This window comes from Homalodisca vitripennis, chromosome 5 (genome assembly GCF_021130785.1).
Source record: "Homalodisca vitripennis isolate AUS2020 chromosome 5, UT_GWSS_2.1, whole genome shotgun sequence".
NCBI lineage: Eukaryota > Metazoa > Arthropoda > Insecta > Hemiptera > Cicadellidae > Homalodisca > Homalodisca vitripennis.
This window is the reverse complement of record NC_060211.1, coordinates 183,852,179-183,873,774: the sequence shown is the minus strand read 5'-3', so window position 1 is coordinate 183,873,774 and position 21,596 is coordinate 183,852,179. Positions and strand designations below refer to the sequence as shown.

The 21,596-nt window shown below is 35.8% G+C and overlaps 1 protein-coding gene across 1 annotated transcript in view; it reads left to right on the top strand.

Moving 5' to 3' along the window:
- The window catches only part of LOC124363777 (death-inducer obliterator 1-like), a 73,965-nt gene that overhangs the window by 22,079 nt on the left and 30,290 nt on the right, over positions 1 to 21,596 (top strand). Inside the window, 9 exon segments of the mRNA XM_046819039.1 lie at positions 1,237 to 1,326; positions 3,663 to 3,742; positions 4,928 to 4,933; positions 4,966 to 5,112; positions 9,859 to 10,063; positions 10,868 to 11,266; positions 13,412 to 13,563; positions 21,129 to 21,266; positions 21,268 to 21,411. Of these exon segments, the coding sequence (XP_046674995.1) occupies positions 1,237 to 1,326; positions 3,663 to 3,742; positions 4,928 to 4,933; positions 4,966 to 5,112; positions 9,859 to 10,063; positions 10,868 to 11,266; positions 13,412 to 13,563; positions 21,129 to 21,266; positions 21,268 to 21,411 (1,361 nt within the window).

The following is a 21,596-nucleotide window of genomic DNA, read 5'->3' as shown; positions in this document are numbered from 1 at the left end:
ATGACAGCATATTTATAATAAAAATTATCGTTGAACTTGAGAAAAATATATTTTATACGTGTCTTGGCGTTAAGGGAAGATTTTGGATTTCATTAGTGATGTGGGAAGGGTTAATACTTTTAACAGCGACCTCAACTGATTCCAGTATTAAAATTAATATTAGCTTGAAAGCTCGACTTTATTTGTGATTTAATATATTTTACTCACTATTTAATATCTACAAGTCGGATTCAGCCAGACAAATGTTTGTCTGTTATGGCTGATGCTCTACGCCTGGTCTACCTCACTAGTGATAACGGCTGTAGGTGCAATTTTAATTTGTCTCCCATCCTTAACTTCAGGTTCCTATTAATTGCAAATATCAAAATTGTCTAAATTGATAATTCTTTACACAACAGTTACGGTTATTCCTGCAATTGTAATATGTATTTTTATACAGTGACGATCTTTCTGTAGACTTCATTTTCATTCCATAACAAAATTACTCTGATTCATTTATTTGACGGAAAACGCTTTTTATAAACAACTTTGAATGTGGTACACACTAACACTGGGATTGTCAACAGATTTCAATCTGTTTTACCAATAAAATATTTAAAGACAACCAAAATTATGTTTGTTATTCTGCTTTGTGGCAACTAAACGCAATAAGAAAAGTACGTAAGATTTAAAATTATGTGCTTTATTTGTTATCGTTAGAAGTACGAGTACCTGAATTATTACACAATACACTTCAGTTGTGAATAACTAAGTCGAGGCGAAATAGGTTTTACAATAGTTTGGTGCTATTAGTTTTTATAGCCTAGTTTTGAACAATACATTTACTTAAAATACGGTTCTCTTACCAAGAACAGCTTCCTTGTCCCTGCTATTCTCTAACGATGGAACTAAAATCAACTCAACGTAGAAATTGTGCACCTGATGAGACAATGAGAATAGCTCTTCACCTAGAGTACGCTATATATTGTAGTCTATGTGTTGAAACGATATAAAAAGTTCATTTTGAGCTTCTTCATCATCAACATTTTTGGATCTCTTGAGATGAACTTGACTCCATATTCCAGATGCTGCACTAAGCAGAATGTGGTTTGGAGCTAAACTCAACGTTCACATGAAATCCCTTTTTTTGTCGAGCTAGATTTAACAAATCTGTTTCCTCCGCAAGCCGCAATTTCATCCCTTAATCCCAACAGTCGTCCCTAGAACTCGTTGTGTAACCGGTGTTGTGTGTTGCAGTGTTACCCAGTAACGTTGTGCCGTGTACAGTCATGCTCAATAAGGTGCCGGTGCAACCCAAACCTCCTGCCATCGCACCGATGCCGTCTGGTAAGAATGGTTCAGAGTACGATGGTAGATGTTTGCCTATCTTAAAAGTGTAAAATTTATATTTCTGCCACACGTAGATCAAGATCATGTTGAGTTCAAGTATAAATATATATTATATCTGTTTGATCGCATTAATATTTAGTTCCTAGTTATCCATTATGTGATGTCTTTACCCCTTACATCTTGTAGTTTGCGATGTTTGTTACCTTTTTTGAAACTAAATTGATAATTGAACAGCAATTTTTATCTTATTTGTGTTTGTTCTTATTTGCCATTCAAACGTCACAACATGTCAGTATAATTTACTATGTATTTTCTTTCAGATTCCTAAGTTAATGTACGTTTAAGACATCCATTATAATTTAATAATGAAAAAGTTACATCGTAATAGGGATGATATACCAGAATAATTAATGTTTTGCTAGTCTTAAAAACTTCATGCATGTTCAAAATATCATCCCTTCATCATTTTCTGAAGTTGAATTTTCCATGTCTTGAAAACTCTAGCTCTTATTTTTGGAGTTAGGTTATATACTGAATAATTGTGTTGATTGTTAATGTTAACTTTTGATAACTGTGCAGATGTTTTCTAGACTTAAAACTATCCAGAAGTCACACAAAGGAATAGGTGAATAATGCAGATTTTCTACAGTTTTGATGCTATTTTTCCTTGAAAACTTTGAAGTTTGTGCAGGAAACCTCAGAGATAAGATGTTGTGGTGGAGAATTGAACTTATACTGTTCAACACCTCTGACAAAAACTCTTGAGTTCTCTGTTTTTCCAAATCCTTAGTCTTCACAAATCCAGTGTTCCTTAATACAGCATATTTTATATTATCCTTTAATGGTTTTTCCACTATTATAGTTAGTTCCAAAAACCTATTTACAACTCATCCAATGACCACCAGCGTGTATATTTGGAGGTTTGTAAACTGATTCTCACACGCTCAAGGTGGTGTTGGTCTGTCAAATTGTGAAACACCCTAAAATAAACAAGTTTCATCACTCTTGGCACTGGTTTTGGATCAAATCCCTGTGCAGTTATAGACACAATGTCTTGTGGTAGAATGTGGCATATCTGAAAAAAAGACAACCCCTCAGGAATTTAGAATACCACAGATAAGAGTTGCATGTAATGGTGCTTCGATGCTAAAAGCCAAATGGAAATGTTCTATGTAGTTTTCTTGGATAAACTGTCCATTGTACAGTCACTTTGAGAAGGAATAGTGGATACGACCTATAGTCTCCCTCATTCTAAGACTTGCTGTAGCTTCTTCTTCTTATTCTTCTATGGAGTGGTCTACTGCCATGCACATAAGCCTCAAGGGCCTTTTGCGCACCCTGGGAGCACACCATGAGGCCTACCAGTCTATGATTTCAGCAGTTCCACAAACTGCCGAAAAAAACCTATCAGGTCCTCCTGGGGAAATTCACCACCCTTGTCCAAACTACCAAAGATGGCACATCGCTCCCTTGCTATTGTAGGGTATTCAGCAGTTTCGTCCTGCTCATCACACGTTCTACAGAGCGGATCCTCCCAAAGGATGCCGACTCTGTGAAGATGTTTCCTCAGGTGACCATGTCCCGTGATCAGACCTATAACCCAAGAAGACATTGATTTATTTAGTGAGAGAAGGTCAGACGCCACTCTGGAGGAAGGCGACTGTAGTACCATTCTGCTCATTCTCATGCCCGAATGCAACCTCCACCTTCTCTCATGTTCAGCGCGAACCCATTTCGAGACAGCCCCAAAGGATTCACACCTTGGAACACCGCAGAACGGTTGAGGGCCCGTCATATGGCCAAGACATCAGCTCTTTCATTTCCAGGGATCCCCCCATGACCAGGAACCCAACAAACGGTCACACTGTTGATTCTGGCAAGGGAAGAAACGGCTTGATAGCAATCCCAGACAAGTTTGGATTTGATCACACAAGAGTCCAGCGCCAATCAGTGCTGCCTGGCTATCCGTGAAAATGTTGATCGTCTTGCTCCTATATCGCAGACGAAGATTCTCACGAGCACATTCCATAATGGCTGTGACCTCCACCTGAAAAACTGTAGGATACGGACCCATAGGGACCACCAGCTCCCTACATGGTCTCACTCCCACAATTCCAGCGCCTGTGCTGCATTTTTGTTTTAGAGCTGTCTGTAAACCATTGCTGTAGCTTAGTGAAAATATAAAATTAAAAAAATGTGAAACATTATTTTTTATCTTGCTCATGATCAGTAACAAATTTGTCAGTTACAGTTTTTACAAATGCCTATTGATAGCAGAATGATGTTCATTTGTTTATAAATGTAATGTTTTTATGAAATTGTTATTCCTGCAGGAGCCGGAGACGTGCCCTCCATAAAATCATCTGACACTGAACTGATACCAGCCGGTGCTGTTATTGGGCCCAAAAAGAGGGTAAGTTCCGTAGATTGATAGGGTGCATGTTTCGTCTTGTACAAAGATAAAAATTACAAAATGTCAACAATTTGAAATATTTAGAAAAGTAAAGGAATTTTACTCTGGTTAACGAAAATTGTATGTAAAGCTTTAAATAACAAATTACATTGTACAAAAAATGTAATTTCCAAAGTTCTTTATGTTTTTATTAAGGATCGATACCTAGATTTTTAGTGGTAGTGAGGAACCGTTAATTCCCAATATTACGGTTCTACTATTTCACAATATAGAATTAGTGAATCTTCAAATAAGTCTATTTGAGATTGGCAGTTGATCAGCAGTTACTAAATAAACCGTCAGCACTCCATATAAAATCTTTTGTTGGATTATGAAACTAAAGTCTTTTACTATTTAAAATTTAAATTATAATTTTTTTTTAAGGAGAGACCGATCACAAAAAGCTGATCTTTACAATAAGAATAACCCCCAAACAGAATAAGAGAGAGAGTCGATACAGTACAAGGTTGATAGTACTGATAAAAAGTGCAACAGACACAGACAGGATTTGAACCTGTGTCATATCCAGCTCAGACCCAAAGTCTAACATCTTAGATATAGCTCGGCCATCAACAAATCTCAACTTTATTTATTAATTTTAAGAATAGTATCAAATTCAAGCATAATTTGTCAAATATGAAACAAGGAACAAAAAATGTATAGACTTCCTATCAGTAAGTTTACAAAAAACAGCCACTTTTAAATAACTGGTTGAGATAAAATGCTTTTTTTTCAGTTAACAAAAATACATTACATTTGATATTAGTACAATAACAATTTTATATTTTATGTTTTGTATTTAATTAAAGTGATTTATTTGTTTGTATTTAAAATTGTCATTGTGTAAAACTTAAGTATTTAATTTTAATCTTGTGTGACTTAATTGGCTATTACAATATTTATTACATTATGTTACTGTTGTTATCTAGGACTTTAAGAATTTTATATTTAAAACTTGGCAATCAGTTTATTAACATTATAAAATTTCATATTTTAAGTTTTTTTCATGTTGTACAACATGTATTGCTAATAATATTGACTGTGTAATATATTGCACCATTGTAGTTCTGAGAATATAGAAATGTATCCCTGTCAAAGCTGAAATAGTTGGAGAATTTTGTATTGATTGAACTTGTAATGTTGCAGGGAGGTGGCAGAGGGAGGGGAGGGGAGTGACGACGAGGGGAGGGCGAGGTCGAGGCCAGGGCCGAGGGCGGGGTGTCCCCCGACTCAGTATAGAGGAGGAGGTGAAGGCCAAGCAGCTGGCGGATGCGATCTCAGACACTGTCCAGGCTCTCACCCTGGCCGAGGCGGAGCAGTTTGCACAGATCGTAAGTACCTTGTGTCCTGGTGGAACATGACTAAATATGTAGCTAAGTTTTATTGCCTTACGATAATCTACAAGTCTAACAATATTGAGTTTGAATTGTTCGCGTCTTCCCATATTGCCTTTGCTCCTAAGCAGCTGGCCAGAGAAAGGCTTGTATTAACCCTTCCCACGAAAAGATTCCTGGGAGCATATCTCCTCAGCCCCAAGGACATCAGAGAACAGGAGCCATCAAATCTGAACGGTTTTTGCAAAAGCCTCGGACTTTGAGGACACAAAATTTAAGTAAGGGAGCCGCAAAGGTCCTTTTAGGACTAAGCACGGGGACAAACTGTCCTTTTCCCTCAGGAAAAAACCCTTTTCACACCGTAGACAGATATATCAGAATGGCAGACTTTGACCAAAACGGCAAATACAGTTACATCCGATATTATAGATTGTATCTTTTGGAGAGTTTTTTAGTGCACGAAAGGCCTTTGAAATGCCCGGTGCACGCTCCATGCTTATCGCAGTTGCCAAGTAAGTATTTATAAACGACCTTCACTCTGTGGCAGGGGGACAGAAACACCCTTTGTCTAAACTCCGACCACCTGTTCATCAGTTTGCCTCTCCTACAGAGCCATAACCAAACATCCGTGGCGTGTATTACTGCTTTTTCAGTTGTCACAAGTGTGCGTCTACTACTTATCTCGTTATTATTGTTCATCATGTGGTAGTTTTATAAATTATATAGAATTTAACTGAAAAGTTTAATTACACTTTACAATGAAATTGAAATTTACTTGAAATAAACAGTTTTGTTAATAGATCTTTTTTATTTTTATCAATAAAATATGCTAATTTTAAGTAAAATGCCTTGTTTTATACTTTTTTGCTTTTACTTTTTATAATTTGGTTATAATAAAAATTAGCTTTGAACTTAAAGAAACAAAATTGTTTTACTTATCTTGGCATTGTAGGAAAGTTAACACTTTGAGTGCTGGCCCTAAATAACATGTAACTCTGTAGAATGCTGGGCGTTTTTGGTGGTTTTCAAAAATGTATTAAAAAAAAAGTATTTAAGGTATAAGAAAAATACTTACATGCCTTAATTCAGCTTACTTTCGTTCTTTCTTTTAACATGAGATTGTTGGTGTTATTTTTAAAAAACTACACATAAAAACGTTTTTTTGAAAAACATATATTTTTTGAGACAGTTTTTTTATCTAACAAACTAAACTAAGCATATACAATTATTTACAATGACCCATTTACAAATATGTACTATCCTTTGGATAATACAAATCATGTTTTTGTATTTTGTAGTTTTTTTATAAAAAAACTATGCAGATATATTGATGCGTCGGCATTACTTTCGCCGTCAGTACCGTTTTCAGCATCTGTAACATAATAATATACAGTAGAACGTCGGTTATCCGAACTAATTGGGACCTGAGGGTGTTTCGGATAATCAAAATGTTCGGATAATCAAACATAGTTTTTTAATAATGCCATTTGAGGCGCTTACTGATAGGTAAATTATTGATTAAGCATGTGGAAATTAAAAACACAACATATTTACGTATACATAATACTTTTATTATATTAATCAACTCTTTTATGTAATTTTTGTACTGAAGTTAATATAATATTCACACATTTTTATAAAGAGTAATGTCAAATTAAAAAAAAAAAATAGAAACATAAAAATATGATAAAGTAACGTTTTTTAATACTGTAATGTATGCATTGGAATTACTTTGTAAAATAGTCTTTTATTGTCTTTTGCTTTAAACTTGAGGACCGTTTTTTTAGCTGCTAAGTCCCTAAGCCTCTTTAGCAGTAAAAGCTGAGTTGGGGCAGCTCTCCTCTTGCTTTTCAAGCCAAGACATCGCAGTATTAAATGCCGAAAAAGCTTCTTTCTTCATGACTTGGACGATTCTTGGTGCTTTCTGCAGTATCTGTGTTACAGTCTTCATCGCTGTCATGCTGGGTGGTATCGTCACTCCAGCACCAGAGAAACAATTTCCTCATCATTAAGGATCTGGAAGCCTGGGTCATTGTCCATTGTTAGCCAATCTTCAGTATCTTGTATGTCACATTCTGAAAATCCAGGAATTTCTCCATACAACTCCAAAAATTCATCAACATCTTCCTGGTCTTGTAAAACTTTAGGCTCTATGTTTTCACGAGTCTTTTCTAAAATTTTGTTCCAAGCATTTTTTTAAGTTGCTTTCTTTCATGGTGCTCCAAGAGTCTGCTATCATGTAAGAAACAATCTTTGACATTGAGTTTTTTGGCAAATTGCACACACTTTCTTCATTGGCATCAGCAAGTAACAAGCGACGAAAAAACTTGCTTTTTGTACATCCTTTTAAGCTTTTCTATAACGCCCCTGGTCCATGGGCTGAAGTAACGCTGTCACGTTAGGTGGGTAAATAGGTCACTTTAAAGTCCTCGTCGATTGAGTTCAATATTTCAACATCCGGGTGGGTTGGGGGCATTGTCTATAACGAGAAGTACTTTCCCCAGCTTATTGTTATATTTTTTGTACTTTTTGACATTCAGGGATAAATTCATTAGTAAACCAGTCTAAAAAAATTTCACAATTCATCCACGCATTCTTTTGTGATTTGTAGGTAAGAGGTAAACAAGTCACATTTTTAAAAACACTAGGCTTTTTAGATTTGCTTATCATTAGGAGAGGCAATGCATGCGTACCAGTAGCGTTTGCTGCAACCATGATTGTTACACGCTCCTTGCTAACCTTAAATCCTGGCGCCGCCTTTTCTCTCGTTTTTGATGCCAATGCTTTACGCGGCAGTGCCTTCCAATTAAGGCCTGTTTCATCAGCATTGTATACCAAATCCAATGAATATCCTTCATCTTTTAAACAGTTTGGAAAATGTCTCTTTATATTTTTCTGCAGCTGCAGAATCTCCAGATAATATTTCACCTTGTATGTCAAGCTCACGTATTCCATGGCGTGATTTAAAATTCTTCAACCACCCTGTACTAGCCTTGAAGTGTCGCTGACCCACCAAGTTTTTTATTGATTTGGATGGCTTTTTTCACAAAGCAAAGGGCCTGATATTGGTTCCCCCCCTTTGTTCGCCTTTGAATGAACCCATAGATACATCGCCTCTTCTAATTTTTCATCTTGAGGTCTTTTCAATCGATTTCCTTTTTCTAGATCCATCTTCGCTGTCCAGTTTGGAGGCAAATTTAAGGATTTCAGATTTTTTTACTTTTTATCTCTGATATTGTTGCCTTGCCAACGTTAAATTGTTTTGCTAAAGATGTCCCTGTTTCACCTTTTTCTAGTTTTTCAATGATTTTTAATTTTGATTCAATAGATAAAACATTTCTGCTTCTTTTATTAGGTTTACTAGAGGTCGCCATGTCAAATTATAAACATCCTACGGCCTACAATATTACAACTAATCTAACCTTAAAACAACAATAATGTACAGAATAAAAGAAAAAAACTAACTTACTGGATGTTCTTGAAACTACTGTACAGTCCAATACTATTAACTTCACAAATTATAAACTAAACTGTAATGTACTTTCAGCACTGCACTATGCGAGTGAATGATTGACAAGGAAGCGACTGCTGTGAGTGCCGTCTAACGTCTGCTACGTCGCACGGCGGCGCCGACTACCAAGGTCAAAACTGACGACTGTTTATTACGCGTGACGTTTTGGTCTAGTTCAGGTTACACGCAACCTTTTTTCGTGTTCGGATAATTGACGTTTCGGATAATTGACGTTCGGATAACCGACGTTCTACTGTACTCTGTAAAATATGAATATATTTTCATTTTATTCATGTGAATAGAATATTAGTTGAATAAAGTTAATTTATTATAATACGAATTATAGTTTGATTCAACGAAAACAATAAACATAACCAAACTTTTAGACTGATGTTTATGTGATAAATAGACTTATTCTTACCTGAATAATGTGTCTCATCTTCTTCCATGAAATCAGGATCAATGTCAGAATCGTCCAATAATACTATCAACAACAATAAAACTATCTCCATCTAATACATCACTGATCGCAACGTCGTTCAAGCTGCAAGAAGCCATCGACTGCCGGCTTGCAACGAAAGTCACGTCAGCGGCACGTAAACAAAGCGACCGAAGTTGCTTTGCCTTCAAGCTCATTCAATACATCTGACGCTTTCTAGCGGTGAATTGTGTTACTAAAAACCCAAATAACATTGTAGAGTAGGCAAAACCCGTTTAAATACGGACAATGTAATAAAATACCAATTGAAATGACAACCACGTAAAAAACTATGGGATTAGCATTCTTCGGAAGTTTTCGCCGTTCCGTAAAATTACGGGATTAGCACTCTAAGTGTTAATGGATTTATTAGTAGCTTGCGAAGGGTTAAGTTTAGTTTTGACGCAGCAATCCATCTCGACTTACCAAGTTTGATGTAGTTGTCATTTAAATCTTAATGGTGCAGCTGCTATTTTCAGGATCATTTTCCTTCTTTAGATTTCGGACCCAGAAGAGCTGTTAAAAACTAAATGAGTGGGGATATCTTCGTAAAATGTAACTTTAATAGACACCTGTTAAGTAATTCTCTTTTAGAAATAAATGTGTTGTAGAGTATGAAGTAACAAAAGGATAGGATAAACAGATTTTAAATTATCCACCCTTATTAACAAATTTTTAAATAATGTACAGAAAACCTTATGTTTCAGATTTACACAGTACTTAGTGTTTTAAAAAACATATGTTGGCCTTATAGGAATCGATGGATCAAAGCACAGAAGCTGACAGGGTAATTCCTCTGGTGAATAAGGTACCAGTGAAAAAGCCCATCAAAGTCTACCGGAGAGCAGTGGATCCTGCGTCTTTGGTGGGGCCCAAGACATTAAAGGTGCTCAAGCCTGAGAAACCTCCCCAGAAACCCAAAGGTCCCAAGAAGTCTTTGGAATCTTCTAGTCATGATAGTGAGTAGAACTTGTTTCATCATGTTTATTATGGCTAGAACTTAGTAGCCAAATAGGTTTTTGAGTAGATAGAAGGCAGCAAAAAATATATTGGCATATGTGATAATCGAGCTAGTTCTCTGATTTTCTGTATAAAAGTAAAATTGTATAAAATCTATATATCAAAGAATAATTAACAGCTTTATAAAGAACAGACATCGTAAATTGGACTTCAAAGCCGTACTGTATGTCAGTAAAAAGTTGGGCAGTAAGGAAAGTCCTGTAAGAACAAACACTTAGTACATTTATGTTTTGATCTGTATTTATATTTAAATTATGGAAAATACAAAGAAAAATGTTTCTTAAATGGCAACGAGAAAAATGCTTAAAATCAAAACAAGATCCGGAGCCATAAACATGTTCCAAGTATACCCTGACTTGTATTCATATGTTACTATCTGCTGTTATGACAGTAATATTGAAAAATAGAGGGTATTTCGTCTTGGAATTAAGTTATTGAGTGTATTGTGATGTCTAATAAAATTATAAAAATAAATAATAAAATACTACCTTGTTTCTTTGTCATGTTATGTTTTTGACATAAAATACATCTCTGTTGGCAGGTTCTTAAAATTACTGGCAGTATTATAAAAATAATACTTTTTTTGCTCGCATTAATGGTATTACTAGAAAAAGGAAAATATCCATGTTTATATTTATTACCCTATTGTCATTTCAACATAACACCACTTATATAGGATGAGTTTACAGCTTTGATTTCTGTGTCAGGATGGATTATAGATGGATAAATGTGTATTGTTCCAGCTACTAAACCACCCACTGAACCAAAGAAAGAGGAGAAGGTGATCGTAGTGTCTATGGAGCCGCAGATAACGCCTGCTGTGGTGTCGGCGGTGGTGATGTCTCAAGGTGGTCCCCCGCCCGCCGTAGCTCCTGTGGTCCCCCCTGCCCCTATCCCCACTCCGGCCCCAGTTCACACTCCCGGAGCGGGGAACCGCAAGAACTACCCTAAGCGAGAGAACCGCAAGCCCCCCGCCCACCTGGCAGAGGCGTTCGGCCCCGCTCTGTTCTCTACCCCCGACATCATCAGGAGGGTCAGCACCGACAAGCCCACCACGCCCGTCACTCCCTCACAGCCTCCCACCCCTCAACTACCACCCACACCTAACACTCCTGTTACGCCAAGCGCTACGTCTACAAAGTGTGAGTTTAATATTGTTTTAAATATTTAGTCTTTAAATACGCCAAGATACCTGACCGGTTTTCTGAAGTTAAGTGTGGTTTAGTCAGCTTTATGTTGTTTTTGTATAAAGATGTGTATGGATTTTCTTAAATATTTGTATTTTACATGTAGTTTATTAAAACATAGGAGTACATTGTACCACGTATCACGTAACAAGCCTCACTTAGGTTGCATGTAACACTTCAAGTTTACAGCTCATTTCATTCTCAAAATTCCAGCTGACAGATAGTCAGGCAGACAATCGTACAGAAAAGATATTTTTACTTCCCTTTGGGCAATGAAAAGGAAATTGTATCAGCCTACTGAGTATGAGGCTTCAATGACAATCAAATTCCATGGACATTCAACATCATAGAACTTTTTTTTTGTCTATGTAGAAATGAAGCTACATGCAATATATACCATCTGCAGATGAAAAATTTTCTTAGGTATCTTAACACATGATAAATTCGCATTTAATTACACACATTTTATTCTATTAATTGGGTTTTATAGCCGTGTTTAAATAATAAAAGTTCACAGAATTTTGTTTTTACTCTTTACTGTGCACCAAGTCACTAAAAAATCATGTTTTATGTATTGGGGTAGTTACCCTATGTGTGTTTATACGCAACATGTTAAAATCTCATATTTTTATATTAAATTTGTTTATTTATTAATTTTGTCATAGTTTCCCATAAAACCTATGCATAAATGTTTGCTAATGCTCAGCCGAATTGCATGGAATGACATGCACCATCATTGATTGAACTCAGTGTTGCCAATAGAAATGGAGCTACACAATTTCAAGGTCTTAGATAAGTTTTTTTCTTGAGATATATGTGGACAGCTAGACAGACAAAAATCAAAATTTTCTAACTCCTTGAGTGACAGTCAAGACTGGGAGATATTGGTCAAGTTGTCAATTTGATCAACTTCAAGTCTTTAAGTTCATTAATCAGTACCAGTATTATAATAAATTTCAGATTTTAAAATGTTTAAGGTAACTTGTTATACAAATGTATTAACACTTTCACTGCTGCCTCCTAATTTTGACAACTTGCTTACACTGCTGCCCTGCCCGTTCTAATGATTTTTAAATAAATATAATTTTTTAACCAATTATAAGAAAACCATGGGACTTAAATTATTTTTAAAGCTGAGTTCTCTACACAAATGCACATTCATGAATATTTTAAAACAGAAAGTCTTGTTTTTAGAACTTAAAAACATAATATTTTTTGTAAAAAATAAAAGTTAATTAAAAAAATCTCTATGTACTGGTCTATAACATAAATATATTTCTCATTATTATTTGCTGTATTCAGTATTTCCATTGCTGTCATTATAGCTACAAGTATTTACAATTGAAATCCACAGAAGTTTAAATTTTTGTAGTGTGGGGGCCTAACCCACTTGTTCCAGGGCCATCATCAAAATCTTTGCCAGAAGTTGAAAATAAACAATAAACTATTCTGTAATAAACCAATTATTTATAAAACACAAGAATAAAAGTTTTTATTACTATTATGCTCATATTGTTTTTGATTAAAAAAAACATGTCAACAAGTCCTGGTAGTAAAATCAGGATTATTATCTGTGTCATCTTGGAATAAATCATCACTTTCACCGTCACTTTAAAATCTGAGTAACTCTTCCAGCACTTGATTGTCTTCAATACTGTCACGATTCATTGTATTTACTCACAAAACAATCGCAAACTAAAGTAATAGCAAACGATTCAATAACAATGCAGATGATGAATTAGTAGAATGATAACAAACGGCCGCCATGCCGCGACGGCAAGTTCGTAAGCAAACCACTTTTTATCGATATTCCAGATGACTGCCATTTGATAGATCGTAATCCATAGAGTAAGAAATAAAAACATGGAAATAGCGAATGACTGTCAATGCCGAAGTCTAATACGTTAAAGTGCATTTTTATTACTGTAAAAGTCTGCGCCATCAAAAGACGTCGGCAGTTTAAAATAATTCATGCACGACGTCAAATGACGATGTCGGCAGTGAAAGTGTTAAAACAATTTTAAGAACAGGATATTATTAATTATACCTAGATTGTATGTGAGTAGAATAACTTGTAATTGGTACTGTGGTGGTTGACAGTGGAGGAAGAGCTCAAAGAGCTGAGTCCGCTGACTGAGCCGGATGGAATCCTAGACACCATCAGCTCGCAGGTGAGCAAGCAGGAAGATCAGCTGTTGGCAGAGGCCTTGCTGCTGGACGATCTCGCAACCTTGCCGTCAGACATTCTCCAGGTACAGTGATAACCCTCCTCTGTCACTTAGTTACCGAGTTGAAAATGTGATATATTGGATTTCTGGTCGCAGCCGACTATTGTTCAAGAAAGGTCCTGATTTAGCTTGCATCAAGATCACTTGTTTCATTACAAAAAACTAAAACCAAAATCACTCTATAGAACAATAATTTAACCCTTTGAGTGCCAAGTATTTATCGAGTGAGTGTACTGAAAAGTGCCAGTCTTTTAAAAGCAATTTTGCAAGGTTTCAGTAAAAAATTCACAGTTTGATTATTTAATAAGCTATCAACATGTTTTTCTCTGAAAGCTCTACCTATTTAACATAAAATAACAAAGTTACCATAAAATTAAATTTTGTTCAAGTATCTGTCTACTTCTGAAGTACACAAATTGTCTTGTTCTATGAGGTAGCGGAAGAACTAAAAACTCATTCAACAACTACAAACAGTTAAACAATAAACATTGAGAACACTATACATAGAATGTAAGCAGAACATTGAAATGACGAAAATTGAGCATATTTATAGCAAAATATAAACAATAACAAAACAAGCTGTTAGTTGTGGTTCCAATGTGCAAACATAACGAATCGAAACGGAATTATTGTGCTTATAAGGATGCAGGAGGGCACAAAACTGCGATCTAGCAGAAAAACAAACAAATACGGGATTGTTAGCGTCTAGAAAGAGCACGAGTGCCGCTCAGGCGAGATTATTCAGTCCCACTCAGCCACAATGAGTGACGCTCAGGCAAGTTCCCCAATGGGTTAAAGTGCTTAAATTTAATGTTGGTCAAGAATCTAAAAATGAAACTGATGTATTACATGATACATGTTGGCCATATATCATAAATTATCTGAGAGAGAGTTAGCCTCAGTAGTTGACTCAGAATGGATAACACAACTGTTGCAGAGACATATATATATATATATTAGGTTTTAGCATGTTCCTTGGGGTATGGTTCACTCATTTTGGCTATGGGGTTGTGAACCCTATCAGATTTCACCAAACTCGTTTTATTTTTCAGAACATATGTTTAACGGTTTTTTACCGATTTGATGATTGAGGTGTTGGAAAGTACATTTTATAATCATTACTATAGTGTGTTATGAATAAGTCATAGATGGCTCATGCCATGCAAGACTTATTTTGCTTACAGCATTTCTCGTGTGCGGCATGAATCACATGTGTGTGTATCAGATACGCACAGTTGTTGTATCCTCTGCACTGATTTCAGTTGCTGTCAATATCTGCTACATTATTCTATCAGCCTCCAAGCTTCACATTAGATCTTTACGTTTGTCGTGTTTTGAAGCTCTTATAATGTTATTTCCCTAACAAGTAATTTAATGGAAACAGTGGGCAGCGTGGTAAACACATACACGATGGCGGTCTCCAACAGAACACAATCCGGTAGTTCCAAAATTGTGTTTTCTAGCACCGGTAGGATGTAGTATTGCTGAGACATAAAGGCCAGGTAACATTGCTCTCCTCAACGCTTCCCTTCCCTTTCCAAAAGAAAATTGGGATTTCTTAAATCTACCACAGTCAGTAGAGCAGCACTTTAAATTGTTCTCCAAAAATTTTAATTATCATCTAAATTTATTGCGATGTCCTACTAAAACAATCAAAATTTGCAGCCGAGAAAGGCAAACAACAAATGGATCACAAAAGGAATATTGGTATCGAGAGAAAAACTTAAAATTTTTCTCCGAAATTCAAAAAACTACTTTCAAACGAAGATTTCAAAATTTTTTTTCGGAATTACAAAAGAATTTACAAAAAAAGTGATCCAAGCTGCGAAAGCATATGATGTCTCTAAATCAATCATCTCGTCAAAAAATGTTTCTAAAAACTGTTTGGGGCATCATTAAACAATAAAAATGAATCACAGACCCAAATAAAAATCAAAATAGGGGATAGGCTTGTAGAGGATGCGACTGAGGCTGCGAAAGAGTTTAACAGATTTTTCGCGTCGGTTGCTGGTGAGCAAGGTCCTTGTCCATCTCCTCCGCAAGTAAACCCCACGCGAAGACAGAGCCCAGTGTCATCATTGGCTTTGAGGGTCCTGTAGTTGAGGATGAGCTCGAAAGAATTATTCAACAGCTCCCTGGCAAAAAAAATCAAACGATATTAATTTAATGTCTGTGTGGGCTCATTAAAAAGATGCTCAAAGCATATTGTGAGTCCATTATCCCAATTAGTCAATCATTCTTTTCAAACAAGGAGTTTTTCCCTCGCTCCTTAAAATCGCGAAAGTAACTCCAATTTTTAAAAAAAGATGATCCCAGCTCAACCAATTAATTATAGGCCTGTCTCAATTTTGCCCGCATTGAGCAAAATTTTTGAAAAACTCTCTTTTTAACTAGAATGCTTCAGTTTCTAAACAACCATAACCTGCTTTCTGAACACCAATTTGGTTTCAGGAAGGGGAAAATCGACTACAGACGACGCCGTTGTGAGTCTTGTCGAAATGGTTTGTAGCGGGGTTAGAAAGTCGAGACTCCACATTATGTGTGTTTCTCGATTATCTAAGGGCATTTGACTGTGTTGACCACTCGAAATTGCTTGACAAACTTGAATCTCATGGCATCAGAGGCGTGCCGCCGCTCCAATGGATTTAGCTCATTTTTAGGCCACAGAACACAAATCGTCCAAATCTCAAAACAAATTTCTCTGAACCGATTCAGCTGAGCTAATGGTGTCCCTCAGGGATCAATACTCAGTCCGATTCTTTTCCTCATCTATGTCAATGACATGGAGTCATCACTACTGCATGGAAAACTTGTGCAGTACGCTGATGACACGGACACTTTGTTTCACCAACAAATCAAAAACTATTCTGGAACAGCAAATCCTTTCTTGACACCAACAATTGTGTCCCAACACTTTAACAGCCTCAACCTCAAATCAAAATTCTTCAAAATCAAATTTCTTGACTTTCGCGTTGCGATCAGGAAACTCCAATGACGGGCCAGCCGTTTTATTGGATGACTTTTTCTGGAGGAAGTCGACTGTTCAAAATTCCTCGGGAATATTCCTGGATCGGGGGATTCGACTTGGAATTATCACATTGATCATGTTTGCTCAAAAATGGCCTCGGGCATCTATGTATTGAGGTCTTTAGCCAAATACTGCCCCAGTCAGGTACTGATGACGGCTTATTATGGCTTGATCTACCCCCACCTCACCTACGGTTTGGTGCTGTGGGGAGCCAGCGCAAACTATCATTTTTTCAGGGCATTCAAATTGCAGAAGCAAGCGATTCGCATAATCGCACAGCTAAGGTTCAGAGAAACATGCAAGGAAGCTTTTAAAAAACTGCAACTGGTTGACTCTGCCGTGTCTCTACATCCTAGAGACAATCTTTTTTTGTATGTCTAAATGTGCCATGACACGTGGCCGAGACATACATTCGTATGGGACAAGAGGCAGAGATACCTACCGAACTGGAAGTCACAGGACGGGGGTTTACGAACACTTGCCTTCGCAGGCAGGAGAGTTCGTTTTCTCAACAAGTTGCCAAATTCAATCAAAAACGCCCCAACGCCCAAGGCATTAAAAGCTCGTTTAAAACGCTTTTTAGCGTCTCAAGCATTTTTAGTGCTGACGAGTTTATGGCATTCGACTGGGTGACCGCACAATTGGAACACTGACAAACCAGCGTTGGAAAATGGGAAAATTGGCAAGAGTGAATGTGGGGGCGACTGAATTTCTGTATGTTTGACTGGTCTCAATGTGGAGTGCATTGGTCCAAAATTATATAGAAAAATGACTATTGCTATACATTTTTGTAATGTTCTGGCAAAATAAAAATGATTTGATTTGATTTGAATTCCACCACAGGATGAGCAAAGTGTACAACAGTTTTCGAAAATTTAAAGTTGGATTTACTGATGTATGTCATAAAAATTGAGGACATGAATTTTGTACAGTAATTTTAAATATTTATTTATTTTTATTTAAAGAAGAGGCCAATCCCTTCATGGACCACTGACCAATGTGAGGAGTTTGTCACAATAAGGGGGAGAGTCTAAGAAAAGTGCTAAGATTACAGACTGGATTTAAACCTCCGCTATCTCTAACTCAGATTCTGTCAGACATCTTAGACCTTTCAGCTCTCCAATAGTGATCAGATCACAAGACAAATACAGTTCCAAAGGCAAGCTATAATACAATTTTTAAAATGTCAACATTTTTTTACAAAGTGTAACTGAATACCCTGAATTTGTGCTGATAATCTGTCTCATATTTCTTTAAAGAGAGCTTCGTACAGTATAACTTGTATATGTCCCAGTTGTTGTGACGGATTTCATATAAGTAAGATACTTCTCAATTTTTACTTATAATATCTAATTTCGGTATGTACATTTTTTTTAGATCGTAAGAGGCAGAAAAAGGAGTCTATTTCAAAAATGTATTATTTAAATTTTTGAGTCAACTTGATAAAACACTATAATGACAAAGAACGATGATTTGAAGATATTTGCAACCCGTCAAGTCTTAATCAGGGATGGTGAATGCATGTGAAGAGACAGAATCAACTATCTCCCATGGTAGCAATGAAAAAGCTTGTTGCACATTCTATGGTAGCTGCAGCCGAACTATTCCGTGGTTTAAATTTTCTCGTTATTATGAAGTATACATTTTTGGTGCTGCTACTGTTCAAATGAAGCATAAACTTATTTTCTGGTTCACGCCGAACCGTCAAATTTGGGCATATGGGAATAAAGGCATTGTTTTTAAGCCAAATGAGGCATGCTGGAACATCCAGCTGCTCTACTGAGACCAATCTTGAGAGCAAAATAAACAGCTAAATCTATTGATTCGTAAGATGGCTGCTAATACTGTTGTCTTGTTACAATGCTTGCAATATAATTCCCACAGGTGAGCATATTGTGTGTTTGTATCTCTGCACAATTACGTTTTGTGAATATTTGATTAGGAGAATGGATTAGAAATGTTCCATTGTCTTCTTTTATGGCTCATTAAGGAAAGCACATGATTGTTCCATCTGATTCAGGTCCGGAGTAAAATGTTCTGAAACAACTGATAACTTCTTGCTGGAGACTTGTCTTATCACTTGGGCTACGTAACTTTTCTGCAACCAAAGTTGTACCAGAGAGACTCTAATGTTTTTTTTTTTTACTTACTTTTTATTTATAAGATTTTACGGTACAAACTACTTTTAGGTTGATAACTATTAGTTTTATACTGTCGAGCATTTTGTACTTCTCCATTCTTGAATTTTCTGGCTTTAAGGAAATGTGTGGGCCTTAAGGAAACCAGCCCATAAATAGTATGGGCTGGTTTTTAACTTTGTATTATGTAATCAAATTTAATATCACTAGTAAACGAGTGCACATTTTTAAATATTAATTTTATTCTTGCGAGGCCTTTAAGAATCAATGATTCGATCATCAGGAAACATCATTGATTCTGAAAGGCATTGCAAGAATAAAATTAATATTTGAAGATGTGTGTTCATTTACTAGTGATATTAAATTAAACTTTTCTAATGCTCCAAGATTCTTCCTTCATATGCAGTCAACTTTAAAAGTACTCATTTCTTGATACAGTGTAAATTGTTTTATGGTTATTTTAAATTAGTAACAATATTAATGTAATAAACTGTAAAGGGCTGTAACTGATTAATAAAATCATTAAAATTACAATTAAATTTCAGTATTTTAGATGCATTGTTTGAAATATTTGCTGATAATTTTATGTTTTTAAGGAGTTTTTATTTTACCAATTTATTGCTCTCAACTAAAACTCTTTGTACATGCTAAATTCTAATTCTTGAGTCCGAAATTGATATTAATTTAATAATCTATTTTGAGAAAATAATTAAACTGGTTCTAAATAACCAAATATTTAGAATTGTAAAAATAACTATAGTAAGAGACATATCATTGCAAGCCTAGGTGTGGTAAATAAGCTATTGTTTAATGCACTTACTTGTAGGCCTAAGATATATTGTTTAATCTTTGCATGAGTGTAAAAAATTAGTATCTTACCATAACCTCAGTATTAAAATGATTAAAACCTCTTTAAATAATTGATAAATAATAGAGCCAAAAATCCATGCTTGCAACGATATGTCTCTTAGTATGATTGCCTTTCTAATCAGGGGTTCTAACCTTGGAAACTTCGATCGACCCATTTGGTGTTAATTGTATAACTTCCAAAGTGCGATCTACAACGAAAGTTTCGATTTATATATTACTGATGAAAGCATTATTACTGGGCATATATCTTTAAAATACATCACTCGTAAGCCTATGAGTTGCTTTTAATGTTTAGTGGTCTTTGATTTTCTTTTGTCCTGTTTCTAGTTGAAAGTCTGTATGGTTTTCCCAGATAAGGTTTTGTTGTTAATCTCTTTTCAGCAGATTGTTTTTTACAAACAAATCATTTCGTTCTTTGTTTGGAAGTTTTTTTATTCGAATTGAGCAAAGTTTTATCATGCACTGTTGATTACAATACTTTAGAATGGGCGATCCCTGTAGATCAAGTGATTGATATTCGTGACATTCTAATCTGATGACTTCGTTGAGCATGAAGTAGAAGTGTTGTATCTTGATTCTTTTTGTTTTTGTTAATTTTGAAGTAACATACTGACTTATACACTGTTCTACATCAGCTAACTTAATAAAAAAGTAAAAATAAACATTAATTTGCATGAGATTCAATTTTAATATTGTTATTCCATTACGTTGCTTGGCAACTGGAAATAGGTAAACATTTTCTATAACCATTTTCTTTTTATCAGTACTATCGACCTTGTACTGTATCGACTCTCCCCCTTATTCTGTTTGATAAGTTCCTCGCACAGGCCAGTGGCCCATGAGGATGGGCAGAGTAAGGCTTAAGAGGAGACCGGCTTCTCCTTAAAAAAAAAAAAAAAAAAACCTTTGCTCTTTTTTCTGTAACCATAACAATTATTTTCATTTTTTAATTCTGAACCCGATAACAATATCTTATATATATATATATATAGATTTATGTGTAACATTTCCTGCACTTTGGTTATTGCAGACTTTTAAAATATTTTATATTTTATTAAAGTGGATACTTTTGTGTAGTATATATTTTCACATGTCAAATAATAAATACAATTGGTGCTGTAAAAAATATATATTTTTTATTTTTACTTCTAAATTACGTAGTTTTATTCTGATTGTTAATAAGAACCATTATATATAACACTTTATGCATATACTACTTATGAGATTTTTTATGAAATTTACAAAGGGACCCTGTAAAACCTACAAAAATCAGCGCACATTTTAGAATTTCTGATAGACGCTTCCAGGATTAAAATTAAAAATTAACATTCAAAATGTATTCTTACAAAAATTGTCCCTTGTGTATTCTATACCTAAATGATGACTTACACACAGACACACATCTACATATTTACACATTGTAAATAGTTATTATCAGTTAATAATTTTAAGTTTGTCATCGAACTGTTATATTTATTATTTTAAATACACCCAGCCCTTATCCCGCCCGCCCGATGTGCAGACAGATTACCTTTAACAGAACCTTGTAACAGGATGAAGTTCCGTCGGCAAAAGAGCCGGAAGCTGTGGTACCGAGTACAACTCCGACCACTACGAAAAAAACAGCCGCAGAAAAACAAAAGTATGTCACAGACCACTTTGGCTGCGTTTTTCCCGAAAGTAAACCAAAATAAAGAGGACACGAAAGCGGAGTCGGCAGTCGAAGAGAGCCCCTCTGTAACGCCTCAAGTAACCACTCCGACCGTGAGGAAGCTGCCCCCGGTAGAACTGCCCGCCACGCGTGGCGCTACCAAGCGGGCCACCTTGCAGGCACAGGTACTGTAGGCTCGATGCACGCTTAGAGCTCCCCTCCCCTCCCCTCTTGGTGTTGGTTAGTCAAACATCTCTGCATTCATAGTCTGTAAGTGGACGGTCAGTTCACTTACAGTGCTTATCATATGAAATTAACCTCATTGCTGTATGTGTATTTATCTCATGTGTGGAAATTTTAACATCCCTGG